The sequence below is a fragment of the Oryza sativa genome, chromosome 5, assembly GCF_034140825.1.
Source record: "Oryza sativa Japonica Group chromosome 5, ASM3414082v1".
Taxonomy (NCBI): Eukaryota; Viridiplantae; Streptophyta; class Magnoliopsida; order Poales; family Poaceae; genus Oryza; species Oryza sativa.
In genome coordinates this window covers 81406-103605 of record NC_089039.1, presented here as the reverse complement: position 1 = coordinate 103605, position 22200 = coordinate 81406, and the positions used below count along the sequence as shown (strand labels likewise).

The window sequence follows — 22200 nt, the reverse complement described above, 5'->3', positions numbered from 1 at the left end:
ACTGGGTTTGCCATAGCATCGATCACATCTGATATGATCGTCGACTGCCATGCTATTAACAAGCGACACATCAAGCGGAGAAGAAGGAACAAAGATTATCCTTCCTTAACATATGCCATCTCTGCCTGTCATAACATAACCAAGTAAAAATGTCTGCTTGTTTGTTTTAATCACCGTGTATGTATGTAATGTAATGTAATGTATCGGTATTACTCACAGTCACAGCTAGTAGCAACACTTGTTATTTGACGTAGTGTAGTATAAACTCGACCACAAATCGAGATCTTCTGTTACCACAGTAGGCGTTCCCGTACTGATCCAAAATAAATACATATTCCAGCTTCTCAACATCATCTCGTCCCAATTTAAAACAAATTGTTTCTAGATGGCTTCTGCTTGTTCTTCGATCTCACTACGTCCGGCGTCACTGCCATTAACAAGCGCCTCTTCAGGAAGAGGCGACGAACTTGAAGCACCGTTGGCATGCGTCTCGCCGGCTGCCTCTTGAGAAGCTTCGCTCGACGGTTGCTTTGCGAGGGACTTTGGTTGACGGATGGCAGCCACAGCTTCCGGCATCACAACGCCCGGAGGCTGCGGGGGAACCCAGCGGCGCTGAGGCGGAGGCGGAGGCGACCTTTCCTCAGCCCCACTTATGTATACCGATGGCCTGGCCTCCTCTGCTTGAATATCCGGAGCCGGAGCCTTCCCGTTCTGATTCTGATTCTGGTGATACGAATACGAAGGTCCCCCGCCATAGTTGTCCTGAGTTTCAGGGCATCCGTCATCACTCAACTGGCTGTTGGATCCATAGCCAATCCTCTGCTGTGAGTATTGCTGCATCTCCCATGGCTGTAGTTTTTCATCATGCAAAGCCTTTAAATGTCAGCTTCCAAGTTCCTCATGTTACAGCAAAAGAAAATAAAGGTTCAGGACCACACCTTACTCCCTGAAGACCTATTATCCCCTCGGTGTGCAGCAGATGTCTGCAGAAAGCATAAACATTATTAAGATAGTAGAAATAATTAGGATAGAAGATCAAGGTCCAGTAGGAGGCATTCTTCCAGCGTTAACCGCACATAACCACAACAGAAGATCCCGCAAAAAAGGGCAACACAAGGAAGATGACAAAAATGAACTAATGACATTATTATTCATTTGTACATACACAGGAGCATGATCGATTAGTGCAGTCTTGTTTTTACAGAGGGTAGAACACAGTTGTAACATAGTAACATATTGATGGCAGATCTTGAAACTTGAAAGCAGGTCAAGTTGAGCTATTAGAAATGCTATAAAAGTATGTTAAACATGAGAAATATATTATATTTGAAGATCGAGCTGTACTACTTTGAGAAAATCTATTCATCTGAGGGTTAAAAAAATAGCCCAGTTTATAAAAATGACCTAAAGGGCCGCACCAGCTAAATACAATTGAACAGCTTGCCATGGGCTTAGAAAGGTACTAGTATATGAAAAGAAGGTATATTGCTCGACAAATTTATTGGTTGATGTGCGATATTTGGTTATGATTTAAAGGAGTTCATTGGCTGAAATGTGATACTGTTAAAGGCTAGATAGGAAATAATTATTTCTTTTGAGATATAAGGAAGTAATGTGACATGGGCACCACAAAACACTAAATTGTGCCTAAAATTGATGCCCAGCTAATTTCAGCAAATCTTGATTTACAGCGTGATCAGTTGCCTACCTCAACGTACGATCTTGAAAATGATCCAGGTGTAGCTTCATTATGTGTTGACGCAAATGAAGGCCTCCCTGCTCAAACAAGCAGCTAATGGTTGGGAAAAGTAGGGTAACACCAGAGACACACCAGGCGCGCGCGCACAAAGAGAGAGAGAGAGAGAGAGAGAGAGAGAGCAGGAAGGAACTTGAAGTTTTACTGACCTGAGCCAAAATCACTGTTTGGCACACCATACATATTAGTTTGCTACAAAAAGGGAAATGAGTCAGATATTCCTGTTATCTTGATCACGTTATTGGAGTGGAAAAGGAACAATGTACAACACACCTGAGAGGCTCTCCATGGAGTGTTAACTGGCCCTAAAAGTCGCAAACAATATGGTGAGACTCATAGTTATCAGGGTTAATAATTACATTCAATCGTAAAATGAAGTGATGCCAAACAATAGAAGAAAAATAAAGAATGCTTTCGGTAATAGGCAAAGGTAGCATTTATAGTCTCCTGCCAGTATGGTTGCAGCATACCTAGGGAAAGTATGTAGTGCAAACCACATATGTAGTGGAAATCTGGAAACTGCCGTTGGATCGAAAAATAGATGTACGAGATTCGTCCATGACACCAAATAAAATTTCTACTCATGAGTAAATCTGCGAGTAAAATTTTTACTCGTGATGACATGGACAAATCTCAGACGTCTATTTTTCAATCCAACAGTAGTTTCCGGGTTTCCACTACATATGTGGTTTCCACCATATATTTTTCCGCATACCTAGGCTAACCTTGCAATGCGATTGTATGCAAAGAAACAAGCACTTAACTATAAAATGATGGAGAAATTAGGTACTGACCATTCCTTGCAGCAGAAGGGGCATGCTCTTCCAATGCCCGGTACTGAGAAAACCTATCTTCCCTGGTAATATTTATAGAATCCCTGCTATGGTTCAGAGACTCACATAAGGATTTCAATTCTTTTGCTTGGGAATCTAGTGCTTGTGTTAATGTCACAAGTATCTTCTTTTCTGTCAACAAACATGCAATAATCAGAATGAGTGATATAAGAAAATATATAAAATATGAAGTATGTTTAGATGAATTGGGATAGCCAACAACAAAGGGGAGCACTGTGAAACCTTCATCCTTTGAAGCAAGCAATTCTTGGTTAGTTTTGGCAATAGCAGAAACAGCAGATGCAGAAGCTTTTACAGCTTCAGCAGTTTCCTCATCGATCTTGGACTTAATTTGCCTGCCCTCGTTTTCATCACCTTCAGCTACGACCTTGCGGATCCAAGACTTAAGCCTAGGAAGGAGCAATTTCTATGCAAGACATGCAAATTTGATTTATGGATGAATCAGTGAGTTGAAAAGTTTCAGATATGTGGAGAGGTGAGCAGAAGATACCTTGACAAACACAGCAGCACTAACTCCAAAACCAAGCAATAGCCCTGCAGCGACGAATGCACGGTACCAGCTGAACTTGGGCTGTGTGGCAACAATAATAGAGCCAGCAGGTGTTGCTGGTTGCCTTGGTGCATAAGGTTGCACAACGGTAGAAGAGTGGTTCTGGTTGTTGGCTGCAGCAAAGCAAGCAAGACAAGGCATATGATCGACATGGAGGTAAGAAGGTGAGTACATACATCTGAATGGTCCTTGTAAACACTTTAGCTATGAGACACAATTTGTGCAGGTACCATTGTTTGACTCGACACAAGAAGTGGATGGAATCATAACAGGTGGATATTTGGTGGGATGAAAGAAGACTAGTGCTCTTATAAGTATATTGCTAAGTATGTCAAACTAAGTAGAGAAGAAGAAAGAAGGTTAAGCTTACGGTGCTGTGAAGGCGAAGGGGAAGCAGCAGCAGTAGCAGTAGCGCTGGGTTGCGGATCCTGTAGTGTAGGAGGGCAAGCAATTTAGCGGTAGCAAAACTGAAAGACCCAAGAAAGAAGGGGGGGTGTGAGTATGAGATGATACACTTACGGGGACTCGTCGGAAGGCCTCGTCGATCTCGTCCTTGGTAAGGCCCTTCTTCTCTAGGAAGGAGCGGCGGTAGAGGACGGGGGAGCCCCTGACCTTGGGGTGGGAGAGGAACTTGACGGCGTTCTGGACATAATCCTCTCTCACGGCCACGGCCGCCGGAGTGGCGTTGGCGGCGGCATCCTGCTGGGATTGGGGTTGGGGATCTGCTCCTGCAACCACTCCTGTCAGTCAAACCACCCAATCCAAATTTCCAAATTCCAAATTCCAATCAAATCAAGAATCAGATATGTGCGGGGGAATCAAGAATCAGACCTTGCAGCTGCTGCGACGGCGGAGTGGTGGTAGGGTTTGGGTCACCAGTGGCCATCGAATCGAAGCGAAGCGAACGTACGTGCGCGCCAACCAAGGAGAGCTTGGCTTCTTCAACCCCCCAAGTCCCCAACCCGTCTCGTGCTGTCGTGGACGTGCCAAACACAGACACTGCTCAACCACGTACCTCTCTCTCCTATATGCTGCTGCACTATATCCGATCCGAACCGAACCTCCTTCTCTCACTCCTTCCTTGCAAAAATGCTAAGATTTTCCTACCTTCAAAGAAAATACTTCTTTCCTTTTCTCATTGGATAACAGAGAACTGGTTGTATCTTGCATAGAGATGGCAACAGAATAGGTCACGGTCAGATTGGGCTAGACGAATAAAACCAACACATCTCAACGATTGTTAATACTACCTCCGTCCCTAAATATTTGACGCCGTTGACTTTTTTAAACATGTTTTACCGTTCGTCTTATTCAAAAAATTTTGTTAAATATGTAAAACTATATGTATACATAAAAGTATATTTAACAATGAATCAAATGATATGAAAAGAATTAATAATTACTTAATTTTTTTAAAAGACGAATGATCAAACATGTTTAAAAAAGTTAATGGCGTCAAACATTTTGTAACGGAGGGAGTATAACATAAGGGGAACATAACTTCGGAGTTGGGGATCTAGCCGACGTATCAATTGGGACTTGCTAGGCTAGTGGAATCCAAGGTGTCCTCTCCGCGTATAGATGGCCATATGACCCGACCCAGGCACGGCACGGCCCGACTCAGGTCGTGCCCGTGCCGGCTCGGCCCGATAGCCGTGTCGTGCCTGGGCTGCTACCTCAGCACGCTGGGCCGTCACGGCCCTGCACGAAGTTCAGGGATGCAAAACAGACTTAATTCAACCATGTAAGGCACATCACAAAAAATAGGGAGGAAAAATAGATGTATTATATGGCACGGTCCAAAGAGTAGGGACATAAAATAGACTTATTTCACAACCCAAAGAGGAGGAAGGGGAAATAGACTTATTTCAAATAAGGCAGGGCCGCCTGTGCCTTCGGGCAGGCACGGCATGGGCCAACCGCTGATGGGCCATGCTTGGGCTTGAGGTGCAACCCATGGACAGGCACGGCGCGCCCCGAAGTGCCGACCGTGCCGTGCCGACTCGATCGCCTTGGGTCGTGCCTAGTGCATGCCTAAGGCGGGCCGTGTCGGGCGGGTCTTATGGCCATCTATACCTCTGTGGCCACGTCCTTCCACAACTCTAGCTAGATCTGGTTTGATTTGGTTGTTTCAATTGACATCTGTGTAGGAGATAACCAAGACGGCTAGGAGAATGCACAGAGGCCTGGCCTTGTGAAGGACTAGATGAAGGCAAGATGCGAACCAACTTTCCAAGGTGCAAGCAACACCTAGCACGATAACAAGCAGCGTCCAGTGTAGGATGTGGTAGTTGGGTTGGTTTGGTCATTTTGTTTACTTCAGTCCACAACGTAAGATGATCACACTCAACGAATATATCTTGGTCTTGGAGATCATATGACCGAACTACTGACGGAGTTCAGTTTTTTGGGTTCGGTCTCGGTGATGAGCCGAAGGTGGGGAAGCCAACAAGGTAAGCTTAGAGAACCCAAGTCAGTCTTGTGATCGTGTCGTGTTCGTGCAAAATACTAAGCCACGTAACCCATACATCTGATTTGAACCCCACCTCACCTTCTTTGCTTGTTTGTTGCTTCACAATGACATGATATCTCAACCTTTTTTTCTAAAAAAACAAAACATATTTCTATCTTTAAAAATATACTATTCTAGAGTTATAATATGGAAATATTTCTTTTTTCCTTTCCTGATCACGTGTAGGGTGGTGCTCTATATAAATGTGACAGTCTGACACATCAGAAATAGGTTAGGCCAGAATGGCCCAATTTGCATCCCATTTTCAACAGATCCGCAACCCCAACTAGAATACACCCCCTCCTGCGGTTAAACTATTAGATGTGGTATACCTCGAAGAGTAGTAGCTTGCGGAAAACAAAGCCGGTGGAGTTGGGATCGAGCTTGGCCAACATGTCGATAGGGGCAGGAACTTGTAGCCAAGTCGACGATGGTGAGCCATCGAGGCAAAGGAGAACATAAAAGATGTGAGACGACAAGGGGTAAGAGTTTTCATGGAGCAACTTAGAACTTATAAGTTAATGCATAGAGGCCACGCTGACCGAGAGATCATGGCCCTGCTTGGCGTAGCTAGCTGCAACAACATTAGTTCATTTTGTATTGTTGGTACTGTAGTCGCAGTAGCAATAAAGCTACAATAGCACTAGCAAATGAGGCCACTATAGATACTATATCATAAGAGCTTCTCTTTATATGGGTTGTCATGAGATGCTTTTGAATGCGTCATATACACGGTGGAGAAAAAGTTTAAAGCTTGTGGTTTGGATCGGCTTGGATCTACTTGAACTCGTAGTCATAATGGGTCGAACCAAGCTAGGCTTTAGCTAGTGAGCTTAACGAGCCAGCTTGTGAGCTGCTCATTTAGCTCATTATGGTACCACATATCACCATATCTTCACTTACTGCTTCTTAACCATAGATTTAGCCTTTAATTACCATATCTTCGCTATTATTTAATGTTTATTATTAAATTTATATATGATAAATGGTAAATTAAAAATATAAAGGTGATATAAATGCGTTAATGAGCCTAACGAACAAGCTCGTGAGCTGAGCTGAGCTAAGCTTTTAGTTCTCTAAGGTTAACAAGTCAAACCGATCTAGCTCAGTATCCGCCCCTAAATCCCTAATATTGTTATATCTTCCTATCAACAACTTTCAGACTCCCCTATTTATATGCGGAGAAGATAGCATGTTGAGTTCCCATCATCCGCTTATTGCCTCATAAGAGCATCACCAACAAAGTGCCAAAATTCAATCCCCTAAAATCTTTTGTATGAGAATCTCTAATGGAATTCAAGGGATAAAAATATCCTCCCCTCCCAACATAGTCAAATTTAACTTCTCAAAAAAATTGAGTCATGCGAGAAACTTCGTAACAAAATCGGACCTCTTCTTGTACTCCCGTGTGCAACTCCTCCTCTTGGTGTGCACGAACTTGCAATTGGAGCGATTGCCTCTCCCAACTTGTGGAAAGCTAGATTTAAGGAGAAGGGAATGAGTTTAGAGCTACCTTTGTAGATTGATTTTTGCTTGAAACACAAGATTAAGGGATTGGTGTTAGGGTCATGCTCTAAACCGCAACCAAAATTTAAAGAGAAAATTTCTTATTTGCCAATTAAAGTTCACGAGTTTCCTTATATGCCATCGAAAATTTGTTATCCCTTTATATGCGACTGCTTGAACTTATTCTTCCCCTATATGCCATCTATGTTATCATCTTGTGTAATAGGGATGTAAAAGTACAATATTACCCTCTTAGTCCCTCGAGGGGATGTCTACTCTCTTTTTTGCATGTCATCTAAATAATTACAAAAATACTTGTTTTAATAACATAGAAATAATATGTGATATATCACTAAACAAATATGCAAGTTTAAATTTCACTTTTACATTTTTTTTAAAAAAAAATCAAATTTGGTTATGAGCACACCTATACTAGTTCCAATTAAATTTGTTGTTTGCGTTACTTCTATTTTGCCATGTTGGATCTTAATTATGTTGAACAGAAGGTATATATAATGGCTTATTATATACGTGATGAGATAAGACAGGCATGTAACTAGCTAGCCGCGTATCAAGGAACGAATCGTATTCATTTGGGCTTCTCGATTGAGAGTCGGGTCGGATCATCGTATAAACAATGTATAACTACTACTACATATATAAATATACGTACTATACCGTAGATAAGATAAGTCATATAATTAAATTAAAGAAGAGTAGCTAGCTAGCTAGGGTACCAAAATATATAATTAAGCAGATCGATCGACGAGACGACGACGATGCAGCAGCAGCTGGAGCAGGTGGCAAGAGCGGTAGCCGAGGCGGTGGTGCGCATGACGGCGGAGGTCAGCGCCAGCAGTCTCGCCGCCGTCGTAGTCGTCCTGCTCGTTGCCAGCGGCTACTTGGAAATCAAGCGCCGCTGTGGCGCCCTTCCGGCTGCGGCTGATCGCGCTGCTGCACCACCTCAAGATGATGATACCATGAGTATGATGACCAGGGAGGAGGCAGCAGCACAAGAAGATAGCAACTGCTCCGCATCGGCATTGGCACAATGCAACTCCATCTGCTGCAGCCTGTCGGCGTCCACGTTTCGTTCAGGAGGAAGCCGCAACGACGATGATAACCACTCCGACGTCTCGACGTCAGAGTCAGATGATTCTTCTTCTTCGGACTCGGCGATATCCTCGCCAGCAGCCGACCTTCGCAGAAGCCCCTCGCTATCAGATTGGCTTGCCCCTTCTTCACCCCTCGCAACTTCATCATCATCTGCAGATTTATAGATGTATATAGCAAATATCCATCTTTGTACGTAATTGTTCGGAGGAAAACATCTTCTATTGCCACTGTTATGGGATATGTTCCGCTTAATATTTCTTTCAGGAGAGCTTTAGTTGGTCAGAATCTTGTTTGTTGGCATCAGTTGTGTGCCTCTATAGTACATATTCAGTTGAATGATTTGTCTGATAGTTTTAGATGGAATTTCCATCAGAATGGCTTGTTCTCGGTGAGGTCTATGTACCTAGCTTTAATTAATAATGGCTATATCGAGAGAAACAAGTGTATTTGGAAGCTTAAGTTGCCACTTAAGATTAAAATTTTCATGTGGTACCTGCTTAAAGGGGTTGTGTTAACTAAGGATAATTTGGCAAGGCGTAACTGGAATGGCAGCTTGAGGTGTTCTTTTTGTTTGAAGAATGAGTCTATTCAACATCTCTTTATGGATTGTCATTTTGCGAAATTTCTATGGAGAGCAGTTCAGTTCTCTTTTGGTTTTAATCTTCCAGTTAGCATATGCCATATTTTTAATGGGTGGCTTTTGGGAGTTGATAAGAAAATAAGTAAACTAATACTTGTTGGAGCTTCTGCCATTTGTTGGGCAATATGGCTGAGTAGGAACGATATGGTTTTTGACAAATCACCATCATTTTCCTATATGCAGGTTATTTTCAGGGTAACTCATTGGCTCCGGTTTTAGGCACAACTACAAAGGTATGATGAAGATGAAGAGTTTCTGAAGGTTGCATGCCGAAAGTTGGAGACCACGGTTATGCAACTATTTGCTAATTATGGTTGGAGATTTACAAATAGACTTCAATAATTGTGATCTCCTTACGTTAGGCTGGTTTCAATAATAGTGATCTTCGGTGTGTTCTATTCATTTAGATTTACACTATGTTCATGAAAACTACTATGTAATAATTGGCTGTAGCTCTTTTGAGTAAAAGCCGGGATATTATATTCCATTATCTAAAAAAAATAGATGTATATAGCAGTAATATGCTATTCTATTCAGGCCAGGATCTACCATGCATGCATGCATTGTTTCAAACTTTATCAATTGATCTGATTGGCACATGAAAATCTCTATATATATACACGTAAATGCTAGACTTCCATTGTTTTATCATTTGCAATACATTGTGAATAAAACTAAAATCATATTTATACGTGCAAGCACTTCATTATATTACTTCCTTACAAATAATGGTGAAACCAAATCTACACTTTTAAAATTACGGAAATGCTAGAGGACGGGATCCTATCCTCTGGGCGGTATCACCTCATACACAACGATGTGCTAAGTTTGAGCCACAACTCTCACCTCCGTCGCAGTCGCACCTTGCTGTTACTAATTCGTCAAGCCAACGCCTCCTCGAATCTGGCTCTTCGCTGATTTCTCCGTTGGCGTTTGCCCCGATTACCACTCATGTTGATGTGATAGATGTGGGCACACACACCGGCAACAGCTTCACCTTGATGCTTTGCTGGACGAGACAGTCGTACATGAACACCAAGAGACTAGAACTTGAAGCAACCATGAGCTGATGTCACCGGTTGTCTTTTTCTTCCAAGCCTCCCACAGGGGTAGCTATGTCAATATGACACCGCCATGTCAGCGATCACAAACAGAATAGAAGAAAATAAGGTTGCGGGGAGACATCTCAAGGTGTGTGGTGATGATGCCAAGAGAGGTCAGCGATCAGAAACGAAATATGAGGAAAGGATTTTGCGGGGTGACATGTTGAGGTGTGTGGTGATGATGCCAAAAGAGGTCAGCTAGCTTCTGATAGTGTTGATGAAAAAATCGAACACACTGGCCTGGGAGATCTGCTTAACTCCAGTGCAGGTCTAAAGGTTATTGAGATGCGGGCATGCCAGTCAGTTTGATCCTGCAACTGACAAGATATGCAAATAGTAGATCAAAACAGCCGATCGGCTGACAAGCCAATGGAGTAGTTCCAGCCGATAGCCGATAATAGCCGATGCCGATACCAGCCGATAGCGATAGGGTTTAAGCAATCAGCTATATGTGCAATGTAGATAATGATATAAAGGCAATCGGCTGATGATAATATAATATAGCAATATAATCCAGTAGAAACCAATCGGCTAACAATAATATAATAGAATAAATGTTGATTCGAAGGTTAAAGCACACATCGGCTGGAGGTCCGATGTCATGAAATCCACAAGATTAGATTAAACAGTGAAACATTTGTTGTCATCGGCTAGATCCAACTTATATGTATATGCAATCCTTATGAGCCGATGCAACGTCAAGATAACTCACCGGCTGAAACCCCGATGAAACCCTTATTGGCAGTCAAGAAGCAGGCTAGAGATTATGGTTCTAAGCACGACTTAGTAGATCAAACTTAACTGATGCAGCACTAAGTATGAAAAGAAACATAATGTCTAGACAATCAAGCCGTTGACTGAGTTTTTAGGGTGGTAGATGTTTAAGCTAATCTAATCTAGCAACGCGATTTAGCCGATACCGGCAGAAACCCTAAAACGAGAAGCAGCCGATAGAGCTAAATTGATATGCTAAGACTAGATTAACAGAGACATATGATAAATAGGTAGGCAAATATATCATCCAAACCAGAACAATCCAAAAGGTCGAATGTACTGATGCAGCCTTGAACGACGCCGATGTAGATGAGAAAATTGCCTGGGCCGGCGGAACATTGGACTTACCCCTTAGCCGGAGATCGAACACCGATGCAGCCTCGCGTCAAGTGCCAAGTCCCGCCGGACGATAAAATAAAGTAGAAAAGGTAAAAGGTGGCGATGCGCCGAATTGTATTGATCGTAGCGATAAATTACATAGACCCCGGGTGTACATATTTATACCCATGGGTTGATACAAGTCCTTGTCGGACAAGAAAGAAACTTTCCTAAAGATAAAAGGAAAAGATAAAGTCCTTATAGGACACTAAACACACTTTCCTAAAGATAAAAGGAAACTAACAAACTATTCCTAATTAATAGATAACTTGCCATGCCGCATTCTCTTTGAACTCGGTCTCTTCTAGATAAGCTTCCTCTAGTAGATCAATTTCCTTAACCGAATATAGCAAGAATCCGATAACTGACGACTTGACAACTCTCATCGGCTAATCTCAGGACTTCGAAGCTGATGCTGACTCTAAGCCGATGACTACTCCGGACTTACCAAATTTCACTGTTAACAGATAGGCATGCATTGGGTGAGAGTAAAGTTGGAAGAGGTAATTTATGTTTTGTTTGATTGTGTGCATGCCCTCTTTCTTATGATTTATATACAACTAAAATGGATCTAGGTACTAGATCTGTCACAACCTGATACCAAATTTGATACCTGTAAGATATCGTATTGTAGTTGTTTATAAATAGTATCCTCTACAATAGCATATCCCATGAAAATTAACCACCTTTATCATTCCAATCTAAATACTAAAACTACCCACCATTTCCATCCGACATGATTTTAATCTTAGCCACATGCTCCATAAAGATCTATTCCTCATAGAATCAGTTCTGCCTATTAGTTTTGTTTTGATAAAATACTACTATACAATGTAGATAATTTATTTTTTTGAAAAGAAAAGTTTTTTTTGGGGGCTTTTAGCAAGAGAGTTGGTGGATGATTAATACAGAGGTGGGATAATTATTTTGCTATTGTATAAACGAATGATTATTCTTGCACTAAAATTGCAATTTATTGATTTTATCTTTTCTTTAAGTTGCTCCAAAAGGCGAGGGAGGTATTAGTTGTATTTGATTGTTTGTTTTCTTGAATATTTTTGAGAGAGTAAATTCTATTACTAGTTAATTGGCTGGCTGCTAAAATGGAGTAAGTCACTGAAATGGAACCGTTGATTGAAGTATAGATGGCCTGGATGGAAGCAAATTTGCCTTTCATATCGCCCAAAAAGAAAGAAAGAAAAAGAAGAAGAAGGCTGTGTCGTGTTGTTCGGGCCGCATCTTGGCCCTTCCCCGGCCGCGCCGCCGCCCCCCATCCTCACCGTCGTCGCTGCCGCGCGTCCCTTCCCCTCCTCCGCCCGTGTGGCGCCTTCGCACCGCCGCCGTCGGTATAATTCCTCTTTCCCTTATCGTAGTCTGACCAATCTCTGGAATCCACAAGCTTGGTGGTGGTGGGGGCCATGGCCGACGCCGACGAGCTCGGCAGGAGGCTCGCCGCCGTCGCGGTCTCCGACTCCGACAGCGCAAACAACAACCTCTTCCAGGTGATGCGCGCCGTGGAGGACGCCGAGGCCACCATCCGGCAGCAGGTATCCTATCCCATTACGATTTCATTTTTCATTTTTCTGCCCCCTCCCCCTCCCCCTCACTCACTCTCTCTCTCTCTCTCTCTCAGCTGGAGGAGAACAGCCGCCTCAAGGACGAGCTCATGCTCAAGACGCGAGAGCTTGACAGATTCGTAAGCGGCTCCCCGATCTGCCCTTTTCCTCTCCGTCTCTTCTTCTCCACCCGAATCTCACCTTACAATAATATGGAGTACATCCGCATCGCACAACTAACTAACTAACTAACTAGTACTGCAACACTCGTCGGAGGTACTAGTATTGATTTGCATTCATCTGCTGCTCTGCCAGAGGTCAGAGGCTACCAAGCCCACTTCTCTTGCCGACACCTTTTCAACTTCTCCCCATGGGACCTCAACATGCTTCGGTACCACTTCCTCGTCGCTCAATTCCAGGACCGCTCTAGCTGATCAGCACAATGGACTCTTTCACCACACTGACCAAATGCTGCACGATGCCATCAAGCTAAAGTACCTAGATACCGACCAGTCTAATGGAATGCCCAGGAAACTATCTGGGGAGCAGAGTGCGCCCGAGAGTCGTGTGCCGTCGCACCTCTCTACTCCGTCATCTCGCTCCCTGTCTCCAACTAGGTACCTCACTGCCAGCATTTTCCATCCCTGACAACTGCTCCTTTTCTTTTAAGGAAAATAATACACCTTCCCTTACAGGCATCGCAAAGGAGAGTATGATCCTAAGTTCAATCTACCTGGACAGTGCTTATTGCCTGCTTCAGAGGCAAACTCTACCATCATGTGGAAACAGGTATACATAATTCTATTTGTCCGCCACTGGCATACATGTCATCTGCTGTGCTGTTCTCTGATCAAGGTATTTCCTTATTCAGGATCTTCTTGCTAAGGTTAAAGAACATGAAGAAGAGATCGCACAGCTCAGAAGGCATCTTGCTGACTACTCTGTGAAGGTGGCTATGCACAATAAGACTCACTACATTCTTTTTTCTACTCCTTTCCCAGGTATTTGACAGCTTATGTTTCTTGGTAGGAAGCACAAATACTCAACGAGAAACATGTTTTGGAAAAACGCATTGCATACATGCGAATGGTAAGTATTTTGTCTTATCAGGTATTGAAAAATCTCTTGGAGTACAACACCATTTTACAATGCATCTGTTTTCAGGCATTCGATCAGCAGCAACAAGATTTGGTTGATGCTGCATCAAAAGCTTTATCCTACAGACAAGACATTATTGAAGAAAATATCCGTCTGACATATGCCTTACAGGTAATTTATATTGCTAATATAATATCTCTCTAAATTCAGAGTGCAGAATCACATTCTCAATGGTCATGCTCTAGTTTTCACCAAATACACATTTTGAAGCCATTCCGATGCATCTGTTTTCCATATAGCTATAGTTTCTGATGTAATCTGTGGCGTATATCAGGTGAGCTACCTTTCTGCTACATAAAGTATCCTAAAATTGGAAGTAGATTGTCCAGTGTATATGCATGTAAACAAAGTTATAGTGCAACCTACATCGTAGCAACCGCCCATAAAATAGAAGTGGTTCTTTTCGTCTCTTACTCGTTTCTCTGAAGGAGTAAAGGTTCTGATCACACATGATACAATGGATTTTCTTTATCTTCCTGAATTGTTCATAGTCTAATTTTTGTGATTTAACATATAATTCTACTTTTGTTACTTCATAGGCAGCACATCAGGAGAGATCCACTTTTGTATCTTCTTTATTGCCTCTTTTGACAGAATATAACCTTCAGCCTTCTGTTCTTGATGCTCAATCAATTGTTAGCAATCTGAAGGTATGTGCCATCTCTCTTATGCACACTTGATAATATTATATCCTTGTTTGTTCTTGATTAAGCCCCAAGTTTTCACCAAAAAAATCTATATTATCTTCAATAGCGATTCTCTATGATCTGAAGTTTTTTAAATATAAAAAAATGTTCAACAAATAAAAGACAAATATCTTCTCTAACATAAGATCTTTTATGAATTGTCTTAACAACAAACATGGAACCACTCCTTGCAGACCTCTTGTCAGGTGGGATAAGAGCAAGCTATCCTTTTTCTTTATTTTTGTTTTAATGCCAATATTGTAATATTACTGCGCATTACTGCATATTTTTGTTCTTGTGGGGAATAATCGTTGGAAAGGTACACGAGTGGGTTTGATCTTGTTCCTTACCTAGTTGAAGTTGACCTTTCACTAAACACTTATTTTTCTTTTTGTAGGTCCTGTTTAAGCATTTGCAAGAGAAACTCGCTATTACTGAGGTGTGCCAATTGATTAAATGTCATTGCTTTTATATATAATAGCTTGTAAGAGAAGCCTGGGTTGTGAGCATACATTCACAGCCTGGCTAGTAGTGTGCTTTTTATTCTTGCACAGCTTATCGCTGATATTTTTGTATAGAAAAATGAAGCTGCATTCTTTGCAATTTTGGATGGTGCAGGAGAAACTGAAAGAATCACAATACCAGCTTACACCTTGGCGAGCTGAATCTTCAAACAGTACAAATATTCCTGTGCAGGCGCCTTCTCATCCTCCTGGAAATGCAATAGTTACCACTGTATGACTCTTTAATCCCTTTTCTCCTTTACTCTTTGAGTGCTGCATGTTCTAACTTCTCAAATTCCGCAGAGCAAAGCCAACCTTGACATTGTGCCCCAGCAAGCATATTCTCATGTACAATCTCCTATGTCCTCTCCTGTTCGTGCTAGACGTGATTGGGATCTGTTGGGGAATGAGAACCATCAGGCTATCCCAAGTGAGGTTACTGCAGTAAATACAGAGCATGAAAATGTTGGAACCACCTCTCCGTCAAGCAGGTTGTTATTTGTCTATCAAGAGTACAGCTCCCTAAGTTCTATTAAATTCATTCTAACTCTATCACCATAGTTTGTGCTTCCTTTTATTTGCCAAACCGAACTATTACATGGGTTTGCATTTCGCTTTGCAGTTCTTGACTTCTATTATCCTCGTAACTTTATTTCAGTATTAACTTCCCTTTTTCTAAGCATGCATCCCTGTGGCAAACCACATATATTTGGTGTAGCCTATAGGATTTGTTTGTAAAATGTCACCTTCAAGTACTGTCAACTGAAGAATTGAAAACAACATGTGCCGATGAGTTGCTTATTAAGGCACCCTCTTTGCAAATAACAGAGAGTTTCATGCCTTCGGAATACTAGGGTCATATCCCACCATGGGCCAAGATATGGTTTGCCATTGTGTAATTTGTGTTTTTTTTCTGTTACACATAAATGTAGCAATGCGCTTTGATGATCAAATATTTTTGAATAATCAGATAGTCAAATTGGCAAAGTAGATATCTTACCATGCCCAATCTGTTTTTTTTACAGCAACCAAATTAAGAAGGATGTAGTAGCTCAAGGAACTGAACATGATTCTCGTGCTGTCCGATTTAACTTTGAATCCAAGAATCAGAATCCGTCATTCAAGGACCTCGTTAGGAATGATGTCCCAGAAAATCTGGAGGGAGCTGAAACGCATATTTCACAAGAACCTCCTGCACAATGGGGTCCGGAGGGCTCACCTAATTTGGCATCTGGTGTTGATGATGCGAACCCGCCATACCCTTATCTTCCTACTGTCCTTGAAGAGCCTAGTTCTTCTTTCTCTGAAGGTGTTACATATTTATATATATTATATTTATTGAATATTCTTCTTAGTATTTCTTTGGCTCTTATTGTAAAACATATTTTTCATGAATAAGCAGCTGCAGATGATGACCCACTACCAGCCATAGAAGGGCTACGAATCACAGGTGAAGCTTTTCCTGGAAGAGAGCTTCAAGCAAGTGGCTACTCTATCAATGGGACCACAAGTTGTAATTTTGAGGTGTGCTTCATAACTGTTCTCCTCATTCCAATATACCATCAAATTTGTTCACCATTTTGAATTTGATCTTAGCTCACTACAATGTTCCATTTTGCAATTTCTTTTTGTGCATACAGTGGGTACGGCATTTGGAGGATGGATCAGTAAATTACATAGAAGGTATTCCTTTTCACTTGATCATACAAGAGAAGCATGCTTCTAAGAGGCACTTTGTTGCATTTTTTGATGACATGAAACGATTGAAATGGCATTTTTGTTCCCTGTTGTAGGTGCAAAGCAGCCTTCTTATTTAGTTACTGCTGATGATGTGGACTCTTTACTAGCCATTGAAGTCCAACCTCTAGATGACCGGAAAAGAAAGGTTAATCCCCTCTGTCTTGCGCTGATCACTTCAATGTGGCAGCTTTTATCTCTCGCACTTTTGGAATCAATAGCTTGACCTGTATTTTCTTTCACTTCTCAGAATCAGATAAAGAGCACCACTCCAACTTGCTTTTCCTGCACTTATGTGACTTCCTGTTATCTATCTCATATATTTAGTAAATTGGAAGCAAATGTGTGACACACGATATTCCCACTCTGAAAACCAAACGAGCGGATCTTTACTGCCATTTGCAATAGTAAGAAGTGCAATTGCAGTGCACTTATATAGGACATGTCCTTTATTGGTTACAAAATTAACACTTAGCATGGTTAGGGTTGGCTTCCCTATCCATTAGTGGATTAGCTAGGTGCCCAGGTTTAACTCTTTGCTGATTTGAATGATTGCTTATTGTTACTTTCAGTAGGATGCTGGAATCATTTGATTTGATCTGTGGCCTTGTACTTTTCTGTATTATAGGGGGAGATCGTGAAGGTTTATGCCAATGAACAAAAAAAGATTACTTGTGGTGAGTTTGCTGACATGATATTTGTTTTCTTTTAGTGGGCAGCTTAAATGGTTTGTATCAGATACATTTTTTTTGTTCAAAAGATGATGAATTACTTTATCACTGTGCCTCCTTGAAAGAATTCTAGGACAATTTTAGTTGCATGATGGTTGTTTCTAGCTGCAACATAGCAACAAAACAACCACCATCCTAATAGAGAAGTGGAAGGTATTTTCTTTTGGTATATTTCTAATTAATATTACATGAATAATCATCATTTATGCAGATCCTGAAACAAAGGAGCTCATCAAGAAAATTCTTTCAATTGGGCATGTATCCTATGAAGTTCTGCTGCCTGTATGTTATATTTCCTTTTTATATTGATATGTCAATCATTCTCACGACACTTCTTTTGTTGTCATATAACCATTGGACTATCAATCTTGCAGGTTAGGTTTCTAGATATGTGGGAACCAGCTGTATTGGCAATAAAGAGGGAAGGTTACAGCATTAAGTGTAATGGCCAGCGTGGTGTTGTTATTACAGAAAAATTCCAGCAAGCCACTGCTGTATGTCCTAGAAATCATTGTCTTTGAATTTACTGTTCTGAATGTATGCCAGTTAGAAAAAGGGTGCCTTTATAAATTTGTGATATATCTTTTAGGTTTGTTTCGACATTGAGGTTAGTAGGTTACGAATAATTGTATATGGTGCAATTGCTTTAGAAATTTTGGTGTTTGGCTTACTGCTTCCTTTCCGAAATTCCGATCTAGGTTGTTTAGTTGTTTTTGCATGGAAGAAAGGAATTAGTGTTTGAGAAACAAAATAAAAGTTGTCTAACCTTAATCTGATTTCTCAGACAAACTACAATGTACAATTTCCACAACAGTTTAAATATAGGCAAACCATAGAGAACCACCGCTGCAAACTGACCCTTAAACTTTCATTAACAGCATCTTTATAAATGATTAGCTGCATCATATTTGCATCGGCATTTTATATTGAAAAGGCACTTCCACAATGGTAGTCTTAGTACGTTTTGCATGTATGGTAAGAATCACTGTCAAAAACTGCAGCTTGAAGCTGTAAGCAGTAAAATTTACACTTTCTGTGACCATAGGTAGCAAGCATTATTCGTTTTAAACTTTCTGGGTTCTCTAATGTTCCAATATAGCCAATTCTGTTGAACAGAATTTTCTGTTTCCATTATCTGCACATAATCTTTTTTCTAATTTTCCAGATCAATATCCCATATGGGCGTCCTACTGAATTTTCTATATTGGCTGCTGATGGTGCTGAATACAATCTCAAGCCTGCAGAGAATGCGCCGTGAGTTTCATACTAAGCCACATCTGTGTTAGTAGTATATGTTTGTTTTTTTATAGGGTGAATAGCTAATTTAGTCTCTTAAGTTTTACCGAAGGCTCAATTTGGTCCTTCACATTTCATTTTGTCCACATAGCTCCTCTAAATATTTGTTTTGGCTTGAAATCATCCTTGGGCCCACTTAATATGCCCTTAATATGCCATATGGCTATTTCTAGTTAATATTTCTATTAGAAAATGTCCCTTTTGCCCTTAATTTGTATACAACTATATACTAGAAAATAGAAAACCAAGATGAATAAACAACATTGCAGATGTACTTCCCATTATTTCAACATGTGCACATGGAACTTAAGCAATTGCTATCGTATATATACTTTCTAGTACATAATTTATTTTCGTTTTACATAATTTATTATGCTTATCTAAAAGAAAAATCAAGCATGCAATTTTTCTATTATATATGTGAATGATAGGGGTATAAGTGTCATTTATCAAGAGAGTTGTTGGTTCAAGGCTAAGTTTGAACTAAAATGAAAACTTGAAGGACTAATACGGATAGATTGAAACATCAAGGACTAAACTGAGCCTCAGATGAAACTTGAAGGACCACTTTGGCTATTCACCCTTTTTTATACATCGAGCTGCCCTTGGTAGTTGTTATATCTTGCCCTTTATTTTGCACCTGCACCTGATAGGACTAAAAGACACCAGGATTAGCTTGTTGTTCCGTCCCAATGATTACAGACCCCACAACTTAAAATCAGCTTTGCACTCAACAATTTGTTCTTGGTGGTCATTATGTCCTGTTTTACTGTGACTGCATTTGACCCCAATTATTTGTGCCTTCATGACAAAATGTTGTGTATTTGAATTTTCCAGATCACGAGATACCATTGTTCTAATCTTGAGGCTGTTCAGAATGAAGGTATAAGCTCATTTATCTCGTTGAACTGTCAAGCATGACATGTTTGGTTGTTTCTTGTATTAGTGACACTGTATTAGTGATATCTTGGATTGTCTTTTGATTTGTGTCTGCTATGCGGAAGTGCACACTCTGTTAGTTAATCACGGAGCATGGGATTCTCAAGGATTGATGGTTAGTTTACAATCCCAAGTTTGTTGGAGTGGGAAGTGCCTAGTAAGGGCCGACCAGAAACCACCACCTGCAACCTAGCCATAACAGTGGTACATGCTCATGTTCCACATTTTTTATGTTGAGGGTAGGGTATCATTTGTGGCTGCTGCAGATAACTGGCTTTTAGCTGCACCGCATTCCACATAATAGTCGCATGAGATGATACCTAGAACAAGTGTATTTTGCTGCATATATAACTGAAAATTACCAAAAACAAGGTGGTGGTTTATTTGATATGACAGCATGACACACCTATTGCTATTGGTCGATATCAAGTCTGAGACTTTTAAGGGGATTGGGAAATTCACTTTGGTTTTGCATCTCTTCTATGGAGAGATTAATAATGTGCTGTCGTTATAATAAAATAGGAAATGCGGGTGTTTTGCAGGCAGTTGAGAAGAGTAAAGGAAGAAGGAAGGGCATATTCTTCAAGTAGATTGTTGCTGCTGGCAGTTTGTAATTGGATTCCATGGTGTTTGTTGTTTCTTGTATGTATGTAGAGGGAGCTCGAATTTGAGAGTTGAGTCCGCTGTTGTAAAGGATTCGTCGTCATTCGTTCAATTCATAGGCTCAAATTTTGTTGTAAAGCAAGCTGAAGGAACGATGTTGCAAACAAAATACTCGTGCATTTTGGCATGGCTAAGTGCAGTTGAATTTGTATGTATATCACTGGTGGAGAAATGCTCTTTACTCCCGGTTTAGAACCCTTTGTAGTCCCGGTTTTCCAACCGAGACTACGAATCCGGAATTAAAGATCGCTATCTTTAGTCAGATCGATCTTTAGTCCTGGTTGGTGTTACCAACCGGGGGTCTTTACTCCCGGTTGGTAACACCAACCAGGACTAAAGAGGGGAAGCGACAGTTCCTCGAGATCTTTTTTTTTATTATTTTATTGTTGATTTGCTAATAGCTAGTGTTAATCTATGTATTTTCTCCCGAATCGAATGAGATGTACATCCCCAAATCAACATCCCAAATATTAAGTTACTTATACATCACAAATCCTACACAGATCAACTATATCACAAATCCTAAAAAACTACACACAAATTAAATACATCATAGATTATACAAATTATACATCTTAGATCCATGCGATGCAATGAATCACAAAATCTAAAAAAATATACATCCAATGAAACACAAATCATATAAAAAAAAACCGAGCCGGCGCGTGGCCGCCGCCGGCCGCCTGCCCGCGCGCGGCCGCGTCGCCGCCCGCCGGCCGCCTGCCCGCGCGCGGCCGCGTCGCCACCCGCCGGCCGCCTCCACGCGCGCGGCCGCGCCGCGCCGCCGCCCGCCTCCTGCCCGCCGCCGCCTCCCTCTTCGCGGCCGCGCCGCCGCCGCCGCCCGCCACCCGCCGGCTGATGGAAGACGGAGTAGAGGGGAGGAGGAGGGAGAGGGGAGGAGAAGAGGAAGGGGAGGAGGGGAGGAAGAGAGGGGAGGGGAGGAGGAAGAGAGGGGATGTTCCAATCTTATCTAAATATCTGTCTGGACTTAACCGATCGGATGTGGGAGAGAAATATTTACTCCCGGTTGATAACTCCAACCGGGACTAAAGATCGATCTTTAGTCCCGGTTGGTAGTGGTAATCTTTAGTCCCGGTTGGTAGTATCAACCGGGACTAAAGATCCTCGATCCCCTGACATACATCTGACAGGGGATGAATCGGGACTACAAATCATCTTTAGTCCCGGTTGATGTTACCAACCGAGACTAAAGATTAAAATTTTTTTAAACCGGGACTAAAAATCGTTTTTAGTCCCGGTTTTTAATAGAACCGGGACTATTGTAAAATTTGATCGACCGACCAAAGATGGTTTCTCCACCAGTGTATGTATTTTCGTTTGGTTGGAGTAAAGTGAAGTATCTTTGATTATACTCCTGTTTTTTAATATATGATGATGTTGATTTGGTGAGATACGTTTGATCATTCGTCTTATTAAAAACAAATGTACTATTATTTATTTTATTGTGACTTGATTTATTATCAAATATTCTTTAAGTATGACTTGATTTTTTCTATTTTGCAAAAAATAGTTAAATAAGACGAATGATCATAGTTTTTCAAAAAGTCAACGGTGTCATAATAAAAAAAAAAGATGTAGTATCATATGTTCTCTTCATCATAAAATAAACAAACCTGTACAATATGTGATACTTTCTAGTACTCTGAATCTAAATATGAGTATGTCTAGATTTATAGTAAATGTTATATTTTTTTAGAGAAAGGTATTTTTATCCGGTCTCT

At 41.2% G+C, this 22200-nt stretch overlaps 2 protein-coding genes across 4 annotated transcripts; one reads left to right on the top strand and one right to left on the bottom strand.

Annotated features, from left to right (window-relative positions):
* Positions 1–226: 226 nt before the first annotated feature.
* On the bottom strand, positions 227–4158 carry LOC4337525 (peroxisomal membrane protein PEX14). 2 transcript variants are annotated; one of them, XM_015784020.3, is made up of 11 exons: positions 3992–4158; positions 3680–3888; positions 3531–3588; positions 3101–3273; positions 2833–3016; positions 2551–2721; positions 2030–2061; positions 1906–1948; positions 1709–1776; positions 939–983; positions 227–849 (listed from the first exon to the last, which is right to left on the bottom strand). In XM_015784020.3, the coding sequence occupies exons 1-11, from the start codon at positions 4044–4046 to the stop codon at positions 382–384; spliced, it is 1506 nt and encodes a 501-aa protein (XP_015639506.1). In that variant the 5' UTR covers positions 4047–4158; the 3' UTR covers positions 227–381. The 2 variants fall into 2 exon arrangements, with proteins under 2 accessions (XP_015639506.1, XP_015639507.1); XM_015784021.3 differs by having other exon boundaries at positions 3680–3882.
* Positions 4159–12419: 8261 nt separating this feature from the next.
* Positions 12420–20613, top strand: LOC4337524 (uncharacterized). Of its 2 annotated transcripts, XR_003242367.2 has the most exons (22): positions 12420–12736; positions 12823–12885; positions 13061–13362; positions 13441–13534; positions 13617–13694; positions 13775–13834; positions 13910–14014; positions 14443–14553; positions 14987–15028; positions 15208–15324; positions 15396–15583; positions 16118–16401; positions 16495–16616; positions 16733–16775; positions 16886–16977; positions 17458–17506; positions 17772–17842; positions 17935–18054; positions 18726–18814; positions 19694–19739; positions 19861–19999; positions 20338–20613. XR_003242367.2 is itself a non-coding variant. In XM_015783628.3 (21 exons), exons 1-21 carry the CDS (start codon positions 12608–12610, stop codon positions 20383–20385), a joined length of 2253 nt encoding a protein of 750 aa, XP_015639114.1. In that variant the 5' UTR covers positions 12420–12607; the 3' UTR covers positions 20386–20613. The 2 variants fall into 2 exon arrangements, 1 of the variants encoding a protein (XP_015639114.1); XM_015783628.3 differs by lacking the exon at positions 19861–19999.
* The last annotated feature ends 1587 nt before the right edge of the window (positions 20614–22200 follow it).